The 16,095-nt window shown below is 43.0% G+C and overlaps 1 protein-coding gene across 1 annotated transcript; it reads right to left on the bottom strand.

The window, feature by feature from the left end:
• Positions 1-3,321: 3,321 nt before the first annotated feature.
• On the bottom strand, positions 3,322-14,609 carry LOC308304926 (kelch-like protein 24; the record flags this gene model as incomplete). Its single annotated transcript, XM_080749550.1, has 11 exons — positions 3,322-3,490; positions 3,589-3,826; positions 4,046-4,159; positions 5,532-5,759; positions 6,325-6,438; positions 7,142-7,291; positions 10,923-11,094; positions 11,988-12,131; positions 13,385-13,576; positions 13,684-13,818; positions 14,352-14,609. The coding sequence occupies 11 exons, from the start codon at positions 14,607-14,609 to the stop codon at positions 3,322-3,324; spliced, it is 1,914 nt and encodes a 637-aa protein (XP_080605676.1).
• Positions 14,610-16,095: the final 1,486 nt, after the last annotated feature.

The raw sequence follows: 16,095 nt of genomic DNA, 5'->3' as shown, positions 1-16,095 counted from the left end.
GTCTGCTTGTGAGTGTTCATGCCATGAATATGTTTTGTCTTTATATTCTGCATTTGAAGATTATACTGACATTTGCTGTTTATACTTTGTGTGTGTGTGTGTGTGTGTGTGTGTGTGCGTGCTGTGTGTGTGTGTGTGTGTGTGTGTGTGTGTGTGTGTGTGTGTGTGTGTGTGTGTGTGTGTGTGTGTGTGTGTGTGTGTGTGTGTGTGTGTGCCTAACAGTCAAACATCAACATTGATGTTTTGTTGGTCATTCAACAACTGCAGAGTCGGGGATCTGAATTTTGCTTCCATTCCATTGATACAGCACATCTGGTCATTCAATTCATTATGTTAATGTTGAGGTAATAATTGCATATGGACACACCCCACATTTCTTATGACTTGAATTAAGAGACAAAAAAATGGGTTATTGAATTTAACATCTTTATTGGACACCATTTCCAGTACAAAAATAAAACAAACCGAAAAATATATAAACTGCCAACATAAATTCAATGCCAATGTTTAAACTATACAACTGTTACCAAACATTGGCATAACGTGGAAACTTATGGCAAACAGTCTGACTTTCAAAAGTATATTGATTCATAACTTAACTCAGTGAATGCCACCCTTTATTCAAAATCTACAAAACTGGTGCCAGCCATTTTGCTTAATTTTGCCTTTTTATGGGGGCCAAAATCATATTTTGTACTTAAATTACATATATAAATCTATGCTTCTATCGAAAGCCACACTACCCCTCTTACAAAGGAAAACATGTATATTTATATATATATATCCTATCATTAGATTTGGGCTTCAATAGAACATGTGTAAGATGTCTTGATCATCATCATATGTGTGTGCTGTGATAGGCCCTGTGTGCAATCTGGAGTGCAATACCATTTGAAAACCACCAGAGGGTGGTCTCCTACTATCTGATCAACTAACAGAAGAAGGAAGAAGACGTCCATCTTTTTTTTGGTTTGGGCCTGTTGTTTACATTTTGGCCAGGCCTTTTAGCTAGCATGCTACACACTTCGGAACCCTGGCGATCGCGATCAAGGATAGGTAGAGAAGAATGGATGGCACCGCTGGAATCCTGAGAATTTTCTGCGTTTTTTGAGTACTTATAGTTCGTCAGGGATGCACGGGAAAGTGTATAAACGAACGTTTTAGATCACATTTAAACGGCCGGAACCAATCTTCGGCTATACCGATTTTCCGCCGGACTGTGTTACACTGGTGCTACAGTCAAATCGGCCGTATCGCTCAGGTCACGGAGGCATATGGCCAACTTCTAGAGCGATTTTTTTGAAATTACAATTATGAAAAAATGATAAAACTTTTGATTAATTAAAAAGACGTAAAAGACGTTTATGGCACCGAGGTCCAAAGACGTATAAGACGTTTATGGCGTTCAGTGAGTTAAGGTGATGTTAAAAAAAGTGTTAAATAGCTCTATATAAAGATAGTAATCGCTATGGATCTCCAGAATGGATCATATTATTTGGTATCCAAACTTTAGTAAAGAGCGGGAGATACGTGTAGACCCACTGATTGAGACAATGCTCTGCAGCAATGATTACCACCGGAATATAGTGATACTATAATTTAACAAGATAATATCACTCACACCACCTTATACTTATTTGGAAACGCTACCAGACTAAGAAAAACTAAAACAGGCAGTTCAGCAGTAGTTTGGTTAAATATTCTGGCACTCAATGAGTTAACACAATCTGTACAACGATGACAGGATTTTCCAGAATGATTATACTTTGTATTGTCCTGTGCTGAAAATATCACTTGCATAGTTAGCCCCTTCATATTTACTAGGGTAGATCAAAGGCTCCCAAAAACAAAAAACTGTTTTTTAAAGCAGTTTTTTTTAAGACACTTATGGTGTCTAGTTATGATTTATTCTTGTTGATGTGGTCAACTAATGTCCCATGGGGTTTATTTTTTGATTTCTTGCACCTACCCATTCACTTACTATACAGAAAAAAAAGAAAAAAAAGAAAATCTGAATCCACTGTAAGCAGTTGTTTTGCACAAAAAACACTCCTTGGGCTAAAAATTGCAAAACTGACAAAACTGTTTGTCATGAGTCATCACTTTTCAGTTTTGTGGGGTCCATTTTTAGCCCAAGGAATGGTCTCCGTGCAAAACAAATGCTTGCAATGGATTCAGAATCACGAGAAAAAAAAGAAAAGAAAATACTGTAAGGGAATGGGTAGGTGCAACAAATCGTTAAAAATAAACCCCATGGGACATTAGTTGACCACGGCAACAAGAATAAATCATAACTAGACACCATAAGGGTCTTAAAAGAACAGGTTTCGTCGTTCGGGTGCTCTGGGAGCCTTTGATCTATCCTACTAATTCACAGTTCCCAGAAGTTCTTGCATGAACATGGTAGGGGCGAGAACAGCACCTTCATGGTGATTGTCACTAAAGCGGGAAAGAAGTTCTTACTGAGGAATGAAGGCGTCCCCGTTTCTAACGCCCCACTTGCGACGCGACTTCTCATTGGATAGATGCCGCACACATCAACACAGGGCGAGAGCGACGAAAATGAAGGAATGACAGGCGACGCTGAAAGACGTAATAACAACACTCACAGGCACAAAACAGACGCCGCTGTGAAATTAAATAGATACAGTAAGTAAATACAGTCTAAGGCATTGTGCATGTAGTATATTGTGCTACATTTTCAGGTGTTATATGCACTGAAAAAAATAGATTAATACGATGTTGATGTAATTATAAAAGTGTTAGAGAGCTTATTTGCCATTGTGCACATAGTCTATTCTAATGCTTCATTCACATACAGACAAGCCAAGCTAATGGTTTGCTTGGTAATTCAATGTATTCTCTATGCAAACCAGCTTTAAAAATGTCCAAGCTGGAAAAAAAAGCTTGGAATTATTTAAAGCTGGTTTGCATAGAGAATACATTGAATTACCAAGCAAACCATTAGCTTGGCTTCTCTCAGTGTGAATGCAGCATAACTCTTTGAATTGGTGAATTCAGTGTTGCCATGTGGTTGTGATTCCTTCATTGTTCTCCTACGCCTTTGTTCTGTCCTGTGTGTGTGTGTGTGTGTGTGTGTGTGTGTGTGTGTGTGTGTGTGCGTGTGTGAGTTGATGTGTTCAGCATCTATCCAATGAGACGCGTCAGTGTCGTGAGTTGGGCGTGGTCTGGGAAAGAGGAAAAGGGAGGCAGGGGGAACGGGATGGGGGTGGGGGGATGAGGTCATCTGGTCTGTTAATCAGGGAGGTGTCACAAGTAGGTTTAGCCCCTTGAGGATATTTCCATCTCCTTCCCCTCAGCTCACTCGGTTGGTTCAGTATCATCTGCGTCAGCTCCGTTGGCCATGGTTGCGTCCGTCCTCAGCTTGAAAGACGCACATGCGATCAGATTGTAATTGGTGGTCATCTCCCCCACGATTTCCCAAGTGTCTGTCTCGTCACAGTACCACTCGATGCTACGCTGGTGTTCCCTACGTGAGGAGAGAGACCGATGTTAGCCACAAGAGCAGTGTCTGGGGCGACAGGCAGCCATCTCTTCCCAGGCTTTCATGGAACAACAGTCTCTTACCTGTGCCCTGGTACGGCTGTCGCTCCGTACCCTCCTAGAACATATATCTTTCCTTCCAGCACAGCCGCGACAGGAGAAGAGCGCTGTACGTTCATGTGGGCACACGTTGTCCACTGGTCGGTTTCAGGGTTGTAGCACGTCACCTGATTCGATTCTCTCTCTGTGGAGCCGTAGATAAATCCGTCGTCTCGTTCGTCGTCTTCGTCGTCTTCGTCGTCACTTTGATAACGATCACCACCTCCATAAAGTATAGAATAAAGCAATGAGTCACTAGAGGTCACCGTTTTATGAGTTTGTAAATTGCTCCCTTTGAACTTCAAATGGGGTTGTGCACCTAGTTAAATAATCCGGTGTCAAACTCGTTCTGTGCTCGTTAATGATATATCTAGGGGGAGAGGGGAGGGGGTTTGTGTACACACAGACTTGCCTAGTTTCCCTTTAAGAAAAGGTATAATACCTATAACATAGAGCTTTCCGTTGAGAACACACAGAGCTGATTCTTTTGTCTCTCCAGTCTTTTCTTTTGTCCACACCGATGCTTGAGGGTCGTATGTGTACACCCCATCATGACCTGAATCCCAGGAAGACACATAGGAAAACAGCATTCATTGTCAATGGGAGGATGAATTGAGATGCACAATGATTATTTATGGCCGATCACTGACAGTTTCAGAGTCATATCTGCAGACACTATAAATAAATAAATAAATTATATATATATATATATATATATATATATATATATATATATATATATATATATATATATATATATATATATAATGCAAAAAAAGTAAGTTAACTTGACTTCAGTCCATTATATCTCCCTTTTAATAATATCAATTTTCATAGTGTTTTATATCATTTTTATCATTGATTAGTCACCTTTACAATGAGGTACAGCTTGTATCCAAGCGCCCCTCTAAAAAATTTCAAAACTGCTTGGCAGGCCTGCAATACTCTTCTGTTGGTATTCACCTTTGTTGCGTTGGCACATTGCATTTTAAACTCTGTGTCAGACTCAGGGAAGCCCAAAAGTAGAGTGAATGTCAGCAGAACAGTATTGCAGGCCTTTTTGGCAAATGTTTGGTCGGCGCTACCCACACGTTTGGCTGTGTTGCTCATTCCACGAATGCCTGATGCTTACAAGCTGTACCTCGTAAGGTGACTAATCAAAGATGATATAAAACACAATACCAATGGTTTTATTAAAGGGGAGATATAATGACCGAAGTCAAGTTAAGATACCTTTTGTTTATATATATATATATTATTTTTCCAGTTATAAACCTACATGACATTCTCAGTTAACCATTATGCTTTACATCAGGGGTCGGCAATAGGTGGCCCACGGGCCAAAACCGCAGCAGGTGGAACACTGGAACAGCGATGAGCAACGAGCTGTTGTCACAGACTGTTGTTGCTTTTTTACAAAGTTGAATTTTCAATATGGTAGGATGGTTGTTGTTGTTGTAGCATTGAGTGCTACCTCAAGCTACTGAGTGCCCACAAGACAAGATGACAACGCACAACCGATGGAGGAAAAAAACTGGTCAAATGCGACTGTTTGGCGATATTTTGGTTTTAAACTTAATGCTTCAACACATCGACAAGACGTTGTGTTATGTAAGCATGTTAATATTACAGTAGCCTATGTGATGCGATTCTTTTTATCTTTTTTTTATTTTCTTTTTTTATCACAGATGCCTATGTCTTGTAAGGCAGTCTCTCTTGGAGTTCCAGTAACTTGTTGTTTAACTATGAATTTCTTAAATTGGCCTTTCATTATATGTTCAGGGCTGGCCCGCCATCTAACGCCTTAGAAAAGAATTGGCCCGAGGCCAAATCTAATTGCCAACCCCTGCTTTACACATTACATGATAAAATACAACCACATGAAACTAAGCAGGTTGAAGCCGCAGGCGCATAAACCTGTTCCTTACCAATACAATAGATCAGTCCATCTAGTGTCACCACAGAGGAGTTACTTGAAGTTACCGGACTAAACGAGAATGTTTCGTCATACTCCATGAGGTGCCAGGTGTCAGTGTCTGGGTTGTAGCGCTGCACTGAGATTCGTTCACCGCAAAAAAGGCCAGGAATAGGACCGTCGTCAGTGACCAGCTCTACATACTGCACTGCATACACGTAGCCATCCAGCATCACCAGGCCTGTGGAATCATGTGGGGTTGTCCAAGAAAAAAACAAAACAGGTTTAGACCTGATGACCGTGGCCATATGCAGCCTATCAACCAAAGCAACAACCGTAAAATGCATCATTCAATGCATTCTCTCTCTCTCTCTCTCTCTCTCACGGCGTAGTGTCATCAGCCCGTCATAGCTGGGGGCGGAGTCTGACTGTCAGTATGTGGAACGGCCACGGCCATGAGTTCAAAATGTTTGTTTAATAATGACCTGGATGGATGGTTTAAGGAACAGCAGTAAAACATATGGGAAGGACAAACACAAATACCACTTTAACGCCTAGCTGGAAGGGGAACAAGGTTAATTATTTTATTGCCAAACTTGCACTGTGATGGTTATTGATCTTGTCATTTGATTTTATGGTTCAGTTTGTTATGGTATGTTCGTGTGATTATAAATTGTGTGATTGTATTAGTGATTGGAGTAGCAGGGTAAACTTGATTTAGGACATGTACATTTTGTATTTATTAACGGATTTGTGATATGACAAAGTTACAAAAACATCAAGCCATATTGAATTGACAGTCTTACGGAAATCACTGAGTGACTCATCCTTGGGCATGGGAGCCATCCCATACCATAAGTCACAGGAACGGTCATAGTGCCACATATCTCCCTTTCTTCCAGCCACATATAGATCATAGCCTAGGGTGGCAAAATGAAGAAAAAAGAAAAACAAGGCATGAGCTTGCAGATCTACCATTTTCTTTTAGCAAACTACTAAATCAGGTGTATAATTGCAGATAGCGATGTTGGTCAAAAATGTTGCACTTTATGAAAGAAGCATGAAATTTGGCACACAGTTAGGACATGCCATATGGATTTTCTTTTGCTATAGGGACATCGCAGATTTCTCTTTGGAAACTTGTGGGAGCCAATCAGTCACAATAATACAACAAATAAATATGCTTTAAGTAGCATGTGAGGGGTCAAACTAGGAGTTTTTCGGGATTCTGAATCCAATGCATGCATTTGTTTTGCACAAAAAAACATTCCTTTCTGAAAAATGGCCCTGACAAAACAGTGAAAAGTGATGACTCATCACTAAACCATAGTTTTATGGGGTCCGTTTTTAGTTTTTCGTGCAAAATGAATGCTTGCACTGGATTCAGAATCCCGAAAAAAAAACACTTAGTTTGACCCCTCACATGCTACTTAAAGCATATTAATTTTTTGTATTATTTTACTGTATAGTAAAATCTATGAGAGCCCAACTTTGATTGGCTCCCACAAGTTTCCAAAGACAAATCTGCGATGTCCCTATAGCCAGTTCCATATGGCATGTTCTAACTGTGTGCCAAATTTCATGCTTCTTCCATAAAGTGCACGAAAACCGATAACTCCTCACCTGATGCAACCAGACGGAGACGGTGATATTGCATGTAGGGCGGGCATCCCAAGGTCCTCCACTGATTTGATCGGGGATCAAAGATCTCAAGTGTGACGTGAAACCTCTGTGCATCATGTTTTTCCCCCACCAGCACCATCACTTCACCCACTGTGGAATCACACGTTATTAATGGGCAACAAACACAATTTTATATTGATATCATGATATGACACTATATTATTGGATTTTGGTTAGAGTACCATAATATGGTGTAAGGGCACACCTCCATTCCGAAACCCCACCATTCCGAAGATTGACTTCCATTATTCGGAATGGTGGGGTTTCCCATTGTTCTATAAGACCCCACCATTCCGAAAATCAGAAACACCACCATTCCGAATATGCAGTTTCATTTTCACCCACCTCCATCCACCCCCACCAACCTCCTACCACTTTCACCCACCTCCACCCACCCCCACCCACTCTCAACCTCCACCCAATTTCACCTAACTCCACCCATCTCCACCCACCTCTACCCACTTTCACCTACCCCACCCATCCACCAACCTCCACCCCCACCTGTACCCACATCCACCAAGTTTCACCCAGCCCCACCCACCTCCACTAACTTTCACCTACCTCCATCCAGATCCCTCCACCCACCCCACCCATCTCCACCCGCTTTCACCCACCTCCACACACCTCCACCTACTTTCACTCACATCCACCTATTTTCCCCACCTCCAACCATTTTCACCCATCCCCACCCACCTCCACACATTTTCACCCACATCCAACCAGTTTCAGCCACCCCCACCTACCTCCGCTCAATTTCACCCACCTCCATCCACTCCATCAACCTCCACCTACTTTCACCCAGCTCTATTCACTTTCCCCCAACCTCCACCCACGTTCACCCAGGCCCACCCACTTTTACCCAACTCCACCCACTTTCCTGCCCCTTGGAGTCGGGTGAAAGTGGGTGGAGGTGGGGGAGCCAAAGTGGGTGGATGTGGGAGAAAGTGGGTGGAGGTGGCTGGGTTAAAGTTGGTGGAGGTGGGTGGAGATGAGTGAAAGTGGGTGGAGGTGGGAGGAAGTGAGTGGAGGAGGGGGAAAGTGGTTGGAGGTGGGTGGGGGGGTGAACGTGGGTGAGGTAAAGTGGGTGGAGGTGGGTGAAAGTTAAAATGATTTAAATTTCGGGAATGGTGGGGTTTCGTAATGGTGGTGTTTTGGAATGGAGGCCCGTCCCCGGGTTGTATTTTCCTGGTTTTAACCACTATGAGAAATTGTCAAGCATCATCCCCCGAATAGTGAAAATAATGCGTTGCATCATGAGTGCGCGTGTAGATCTGCCATTTGAATTAAAAAGAAAATGTATATTATCGATGCAATAATTGCGACCGTAGGTCGCATTTACTATCAAACCCTGCACAAAGTGTCAGTCCGTCAGTCCGTCAGTCAGTCAGTCAGTCAGTCTGTCTGTCACACCTCACACGTCACACTCTTGCCCTGCTCATATCTCCGCAACCGTTGCCCCGATCCATGCCAAATTTTGCACACACGTTCCTTACCTGCCAAACTACAACCTCCAAGGACCCCCGGAGCTCCAGGGACTGGGGGACCCCCAGATGTAAAAAATGACCAAATGTGCTAAACTGACCAAATGACCACCCCAACGGGGCTGCTCACAGGGAATTCCCGGGGACCACCCACTCCTGGTGCTCCAGAACGGATGCAAAAGTGGTGGCGCCCCCAGTGGAGGACCCCCTACACTGCAGCTCACATAAAATGCCGTAACTCCGGCTAGGAGCGACCGGGACAGCCGGGGCCGGTACCTATTCGTCCGCCTTGCCGGCGCGGAGACCCCACCCCTCATTTCTCACATGGCCCTCTTCTAGCGCCACCATGAGGCCGATTCTTGCAAAACACATTTTTGGACACTGCTCCTACAATTTTTGCCCTAAAATCACGCAAATCGGTACACAGTATGTCTACACTCATCCCATCAACATGAATCTCTCCCATATAGCGCCACCTCCAGGCCGATTTTTAAAAACACATTTTTGGACACTGCTCCTACAGATTTTGCCCTAAAATCACGAAAATCACTACACAGTATGTCTACACTCATGTCAGCAACATGGATCAGGAAGATTTTGGCAAAACACATTTTTGCCCTATTTGTGGAGATAAGTGACCTACGGTCGCTTATCTCCCGATTAGGGAGTCTTACTGGTACAATATTGATTAAGAGGTATTTGGTTAAGCGTGTCGTGACATTTAATTTTGTCCATATCGCCCAGCCCTAGTTATGAATGCACAAATCAGCAGTTGCAGAATTAATCCAGGAAGAATTGTTGCGACCGTAGGTCACATTTACTATCAAACCCTGCACAAAGTGTAAGTCCGTCAGTCAGTCAGTCAGTCAGTCAGTCAGTCAGTCTGTCTGTCACACCTCACACGTCACACTCTTGCCCTGCTCATATCTCCGCAACCGTTGCCCCGATCCATGCCAAATTTTGCACACACCTTCCTTACCTGCCAAACTACAACCTCCAAGGACCCCCGGAGCTCCAGGGACCCCCAGGTCTCTGGGGGACCCCCAGATGTAAAAAATGACCAAATGTGCTAAACTGACCAAATGACCACCCCCACGGGGCTGCTCACGGGGAATTCCCGGGAACCACCCACTCCTGGTGCTCCAGAACGGATGCAAAAGTGGTGGCGCCCCCAGTGGAGGACCCCCTACACTGCAGCTCACATAAAATGCCGTAACTCCGGCTAGGAGCGACCGGGACAGCCGGGGCCGGTACCTATTCGTCCGCCTTGCCGGCGCGGAGACCCCACCCCTCATTTCTCACATGGCCCTCTTCTAGCGCCACCATGAGGCCGATTCTTGCAAAACACATTTTTGGACACTGCTCCTAAAATTTTTGCCCTAAAATCACGCAAATCGGTACACAGTATGTCTACACTCATCCCATCAACATGAATCTCTCCCATATAGCGCCACCTCCAGGCCGATTTTTAAAAACACATTTTTGGACACTGCTCCTACAGATTTTGCCCTAAAATCACAAAAATCACTACACAGTATGTCTACACTCATGTCATCAACATGGATCAGGAAGATTTTGGCAAAACACATTTTTGCCCTATTTGTGGAGATAAGTGACCTACGGTCGCTTATCTCCCGATTAGGGAGTGTTACTGGTGTATACATTCAAGATTAAGCAACATTACACTCAAGGGTGTGGGTCAACGTGATTATTGTACTACCTGCGTTGCTGCAGGCAGCACAGAAGGTACAATAATCACTTAACCCACACTCTGGAGTATAATGATTATACAACTGTATAATAATTATACAACTGTTGCCCTAAAATAATTGTGACAATGTGGCATTGGGAATTCCTAAATGTGGCATTAGGAATTCCTAAATGTGGCATTAGGAATTTGTAATGCCACCCACATTTACCTACTATGTACCTTAACTTCACATGAAGCATAGTGTGGGGGAGAGGGGAGTGCTTCAGCTCTTTTGCGACCAGCACAGCCGCTAACTTTGTTGGATTAGACCTGTGTGGTAGTGCTCATTATTCACACGGGTAGAGAGCTATTTCAACCAATCAGATAGCTTTGTCGGATCTACCAGTTGTATGTCATTAATAAAGTAAAATCGTTGCAATAACAACCATGAAGTACACATTGCAAACTAATCCTTTTGTTTTACATAAATTGCACACACATGTTTTGCAGCATGCACCCGTTGTATCATGCATGTGTGAGGCAGGTGTACCTGTGGACCAGCGTGGCTGTGCTCGGAGCCTTCGGGGGAGGAGAAGCTGGTCCGTCTTGGCCTCAGAGATGAGCCTCTGGCAGCCCGGGGACTCTTTCACCACATCCACACTCTCAATCACATCACGGAGGTAGGAGGAGCTGATGAGAGGAAGACGGACGTGCTCCAGTACCTTCAAAAACAAATTGTGTGAACAACATTAAAGAGGCGGTTATGAGCAATTATGTATTCCCTTTGTATTTGACAAATCTTCTTGGAGGCTGATACCTTGTGGGTCAAAAGTGCCGATCCAAAAACAGTGATTTAATGACATCATATAATCATCCCCTCCCTTTTTACCATTCACCTGGGTCACCACCCACCATGACAACCAGGCATACTTAATGAACTGGTGGGTGTGGCCACGTAAAAAGCACATTTTAACTCCTTCTGTACACTTATTTGGAAAAAATCTTTCTCCTAGTATAATCATAATTCCTGATAATCATGTTTTAAGGGGGGAGGGGGATCATGGCACTGCATCTCTAAATGAAGGGGCAACATATTGAAGGAGCTTAAGGTATTTACAAACGTGTTCATATATTAAGTATGTCACCATACGCCTAATCCGCGATTCGATTTACCTTTCTATTTTAAGGTTACCTTTCGATTCGATATACATTTTTAGTTTCATTTGATTTCAATTAGGCTATCGACTGTTTATTTGAATAATAATTCTAAATAATAATGAGAATCTAGAACATACATGGGCAACTGGTGGTAAAGTTTACATAAGTATAACTGAATGCAATCAAATAAATACAAATGTTCCTATTTAGGATTCCAATTAAAAAAATTGCAGAGGATTATTCAAGATTCCGATTAAAACATAGCCAAAATAGCCGATCTACAAGCTCAAACGTGGCGCAGTGCAAAGTGTGACCCTGATCTAGAATAATGCAACATTTTAAAATATTAATTTAAACTGATAATATAAAATCAATAATATAAATTTAATTTCAAGTTACTTACTTGAATAAATGTACTTGGTTGCTTTACACCACCACTGACTGAGAAGTAACTGACCTTTGCAGCGCTCTGCTTGCGGGTCGGACACTTCTCTATCCACAGCATGGCGGCCTCAAACACCAGCTCCTCTCCTGACACGTTGATATCGTCACTGGAAAGAATTTCACCGAGCTTGTCCATAGACAGTGAGAGGAACTCTTCCTATGAGCATAAAAATACAGTAGATTAGCTGATATATTATGATAATCCCATAATTCCTGAAGTTAACCTTTCACTGGTGACAGCTTGTAAGTCTTAGGTGCAAAGGACAACAAGTGACATACAAAACAAGGTATGGCCGACATCTCACAGTGGATGTGAGCCCACCCACAGATATAAAAAGCTAGATACCTCCCTCCGGTGGGGGGGGGTTGGTCAAAGAGAGCTGGCAAGCCTCCCAATAACTCTATGCAAGCCTCCAGAATTCTGAGGCGGGGCTCTTGGGAATTCTGAAGGACGCTTCCTTGTGCGTCACAGAATGGGAAGCTCGGTAGGCCAATCAGATGAAGGACTGGCAGGACTCCCTCTTTCCCATTGGAGTGCCTTCCACAGTTCCACAGTTACGCACTTCCGACAGCGATGTTTGACCAGTCGCGCCAATGAACTGCAGCGGCGGAGGAGGTATCTAGCTTTTTATATCTGTGAGCCCACCACCTCAAGCTGAACCCAGACAAGACAGAACTTATTTTCTTCCCAACTAAGTCATGCCCCATGCGGTATCTCACTATATCCATAGACAACACCCTGGTGACTTCGGTTCCAACTAAGAACCTTGGTGTCGTCCAACTCTCATTCAAGGCACATTGCATCAGTCACCCGATCCTGTAGGTTCACACTCTATAACAGCCGTAGAACCCTACAACCCCACCCGTGCACTCGGCTAACACAGGAATGCTGACAGTGGACAAAGATCCACTCTTCACCCTCTTGCCATCCCAAACTGTGGAATAAACTCCCAGTTGCACTTAGAACAGCAGACTCACTCCCTAGCTTCTGCCGTGGTCTGAAGAGTCACCTATTCAGACTCCACCTTAGCCCATAGCATTTACCATAGCACTTGCCTAACATCAATGACAATACATATAATTTAGATAGCATTGTTAATTTTGAGGTTATAATCTTTTTAACTGAATAGGTGCTTACTGCTTAGTCTACCCATTTGCAATGATTTGCCTACTATTTCTTTCAATTTGATGTATTGATGTTGATGTACTGATGTAATTACCTGTCTTTTAAGAGTGTCTGCTAAATGCTAAAATTGTAATTCATAAATGACAGATTAATATTCATCCAAATACAGAATGCACAGAGACACCTCTTCAGCTCACAAATGTTACACCAGAGTCTGCACTTTATGCTCACAAAAGAAGTACTTAGAGTAGCAATGTGTGTCGGAACAACGCTCAGTGTCTGACCTGCTGGTGGATCACACTGAAGTGTTGCAGGATGTAATCCATGCTGTAGTTCTGCATTATGTCATCGCAGTGGGTCTCAGCGAGGAGGTGGATCCCCACACAGTTGTTCTCATCGATGTGACTCTCCATGAAATCCCAGCAGGCCCCGTTAACAGCAACAACATCCAGCAAGTCTGAGGCTTTTAGTAGGGCCTATAAGCAAATAAACACAATATTTGTAGTAAGCAAATATGCAATATTTGTAGTAAGCAAATATGCATGTAAGACATTTACAAAATTAATAAGGTTTAAAACATCACCTGCACATTGTCCACGGAGATCTCCACCTTGGAAGTGTAGGCATAGGTGACCAACATGTCCAAGATCTGAGGTTCTACTCCACTGATGACTACCCTCGTCTGTTGGGACTCCATCCACTCTGTTGTAAACATTGCCTGTGCAGGTTGAACATGTGATTGGTTTAGACTTTAGAGCATTGATCATTAGCCCTTTTCCAAGACTGGAGTGATCACCCAGTGGAAATGCAGTGATGTTATTAGGTTTTCAATGTAATGGGTCCCGGGACCCACAGGTGGTCATTCAAATGGGTCCCAGAAAAGTTTTATGAGTCCTCAATATAAAGTTTGCGCGCGCAAAAGGGCGTCGGACGTCGGTGGAATCAAAACATTGACGTTTCTATCGCCTGTTTAAGACTTTCTACGTGGATTGTATTTGTGTTAACATAGGGTAAGACTCACTCCACGGAGGTTAGGGTGAGGGTTAGAGTCGGGTGTCGAAAAGATGACATGTAGTAACAGCGACACGCCCCCTATCTTCTTTCTATCTGCAAATTGGTTCAGATAAATCCACCGTAGACATAAGTGTTTAACTTTGGAAGCGCTTGTCTTCAATAACGCAACGTCTGCTGCATAAGTGAATGAGATTTCCCTCGATGATTCGAAAAATAAAACGTTGAATGAAAATGTACCTCAAAGTAGGAGCTAAAGGAGGCTAGGACGTTACGGTGGCAGGGGAACTCCTGTATCCCACAGCACAGAATCACGTCACAGAAGGTATTGCTGAGTCGAAGACTGTTTAGGCCCTCCAGAAGCTTATTGGGATACTTGGTCTCTTCGAACACAAATATGTCTCTGTCCTGCGAGGACATGTCTACACTGATGTCGTCCTCCTGATTGTCCTGAAGTGCAGCGTCCATAGGGAAGGGCACTGGGATCCTTTCTGCCATGTCTCTGTTTGCTAGTTCAGCCTGTAAGACAGTAGGGGAGGATGGACGGTCAGACAGACAGAGGTATGACCTTTTGAACTAATATCTTTATTTAAAAAAAAACAGTTTGGAAACTTAACTTGGGTCCATTATATCTTTCCTTCAATAGTACAAATTGGTACAGCTTGAAAGCATCTGGCATTTGTGGATTGAGCTGCACATGCAGCTACAGGTAGTGCTCCAAAATAATTTGCCAAAATGGCCTGTAATACTGATCTGCTCTGCTGCCATTGGGGAGAGTGTTTTTTGCAGGTCCTTCAGTCAGAGTATAAAAAAAGCAACTGGGTTAAGTCAGCGGAAGCTTGTGATTGGCTACGAGGAGGTGACGAAAGTCTGGGGGATGGAGATACACCTAAACCTAACCTTAACCCTAACCTCAGTAAAACTAACGCTGGTGAATGCTAACCTGGTGAGTGCCGACGCTGGTGAATGATAATTTGGTGAATGTTAAATTGGTCTGGTCGGACCAACAGCGCTTAACCCAGTTGCGTTTTTTATACACTTAGACTGAAACACCTGCCAAAAACACTCTCCTTTTGTTTTGGGCTTCCCTGACAATGGACCTCCCTGATAGTCAAGCCGCTTGTGTAATGTAGTTCAATTTTTCGGGGATTATGAAAACTATATATTTTTGGAAACTTCAGAGTATACAGTAACAAATCATAAAATCCATGATTCCGTTTACAAAATTTCTGCTGAAAGTGTGTGTCTCATTCACTTACTATACACTATACTCTAAAGGAAAAAAATACCCCAAAAGAATCTGCTTTAAGTAGCATGTGGCGGGTCAATTAGAGTTTTTAATGATTCTGAATCCATTGCAAGCATTTGTTTAGCATGAAAAACATTTCTTGGGCTAAAAACAGCCCCCACAAAACTCTAAAAAGTGATGACTCATCATCCGTTTTTCATGCAAAACAAATGCTTGCATTGGATTCATAATCATTAAAAAAAACCTAGTTTGACCCCTCACATGCTAACTTAAATCAGATATTTTGTGGGGTATTTATTTTTCTTCCCATAGTGTATATAGTAAGTGAATGAGACAAACTTTCAGCAGCTGCCAAAAATACCCCTACAGATTCTGCAGATGGAATCATGGATTTTCTGATACAGTCACAGCACACAGTCACGCGCACACAGACACACGCACGCACGCACACGCACGCACGCACACGTGCGCGTGCTAACGGCCAAAAATCACAGAAAGGTTGTGCACCTGTGACTGTGAGCTACTTTTTTCCCCCTTACACACAGTAGAGATTAGGGATGGGTATCGTTTGGATTTTTACGATTCCGGTTCCGGTTCTGCTTATCGGTTCCGATTCCTAACGGTTCCTATTTCGGTTCCAAAATGGTTAAAAACACATTTTTTTAGCCGAAACCGAATAGAGATTTTTTTTTTTTCATTATTATTATATACACACATTATTTTTAAACATTCTTT

This window comes from Nannobrachium achirus (assembly GCF_963921795.1).
Source record: "Nannobrachium achirus genome assembly, chromosome: 19".
NCBI classification, from domain to species: Eukaryota; Metazoa; Chordata; class Actinopteri; order Myctophiformes; family Myctophidae; genus Nannobrachium; species Nannobrachium achirus.
This window is presented reverse-complemented; position numbering and strand designations above follow the sequence as displayed.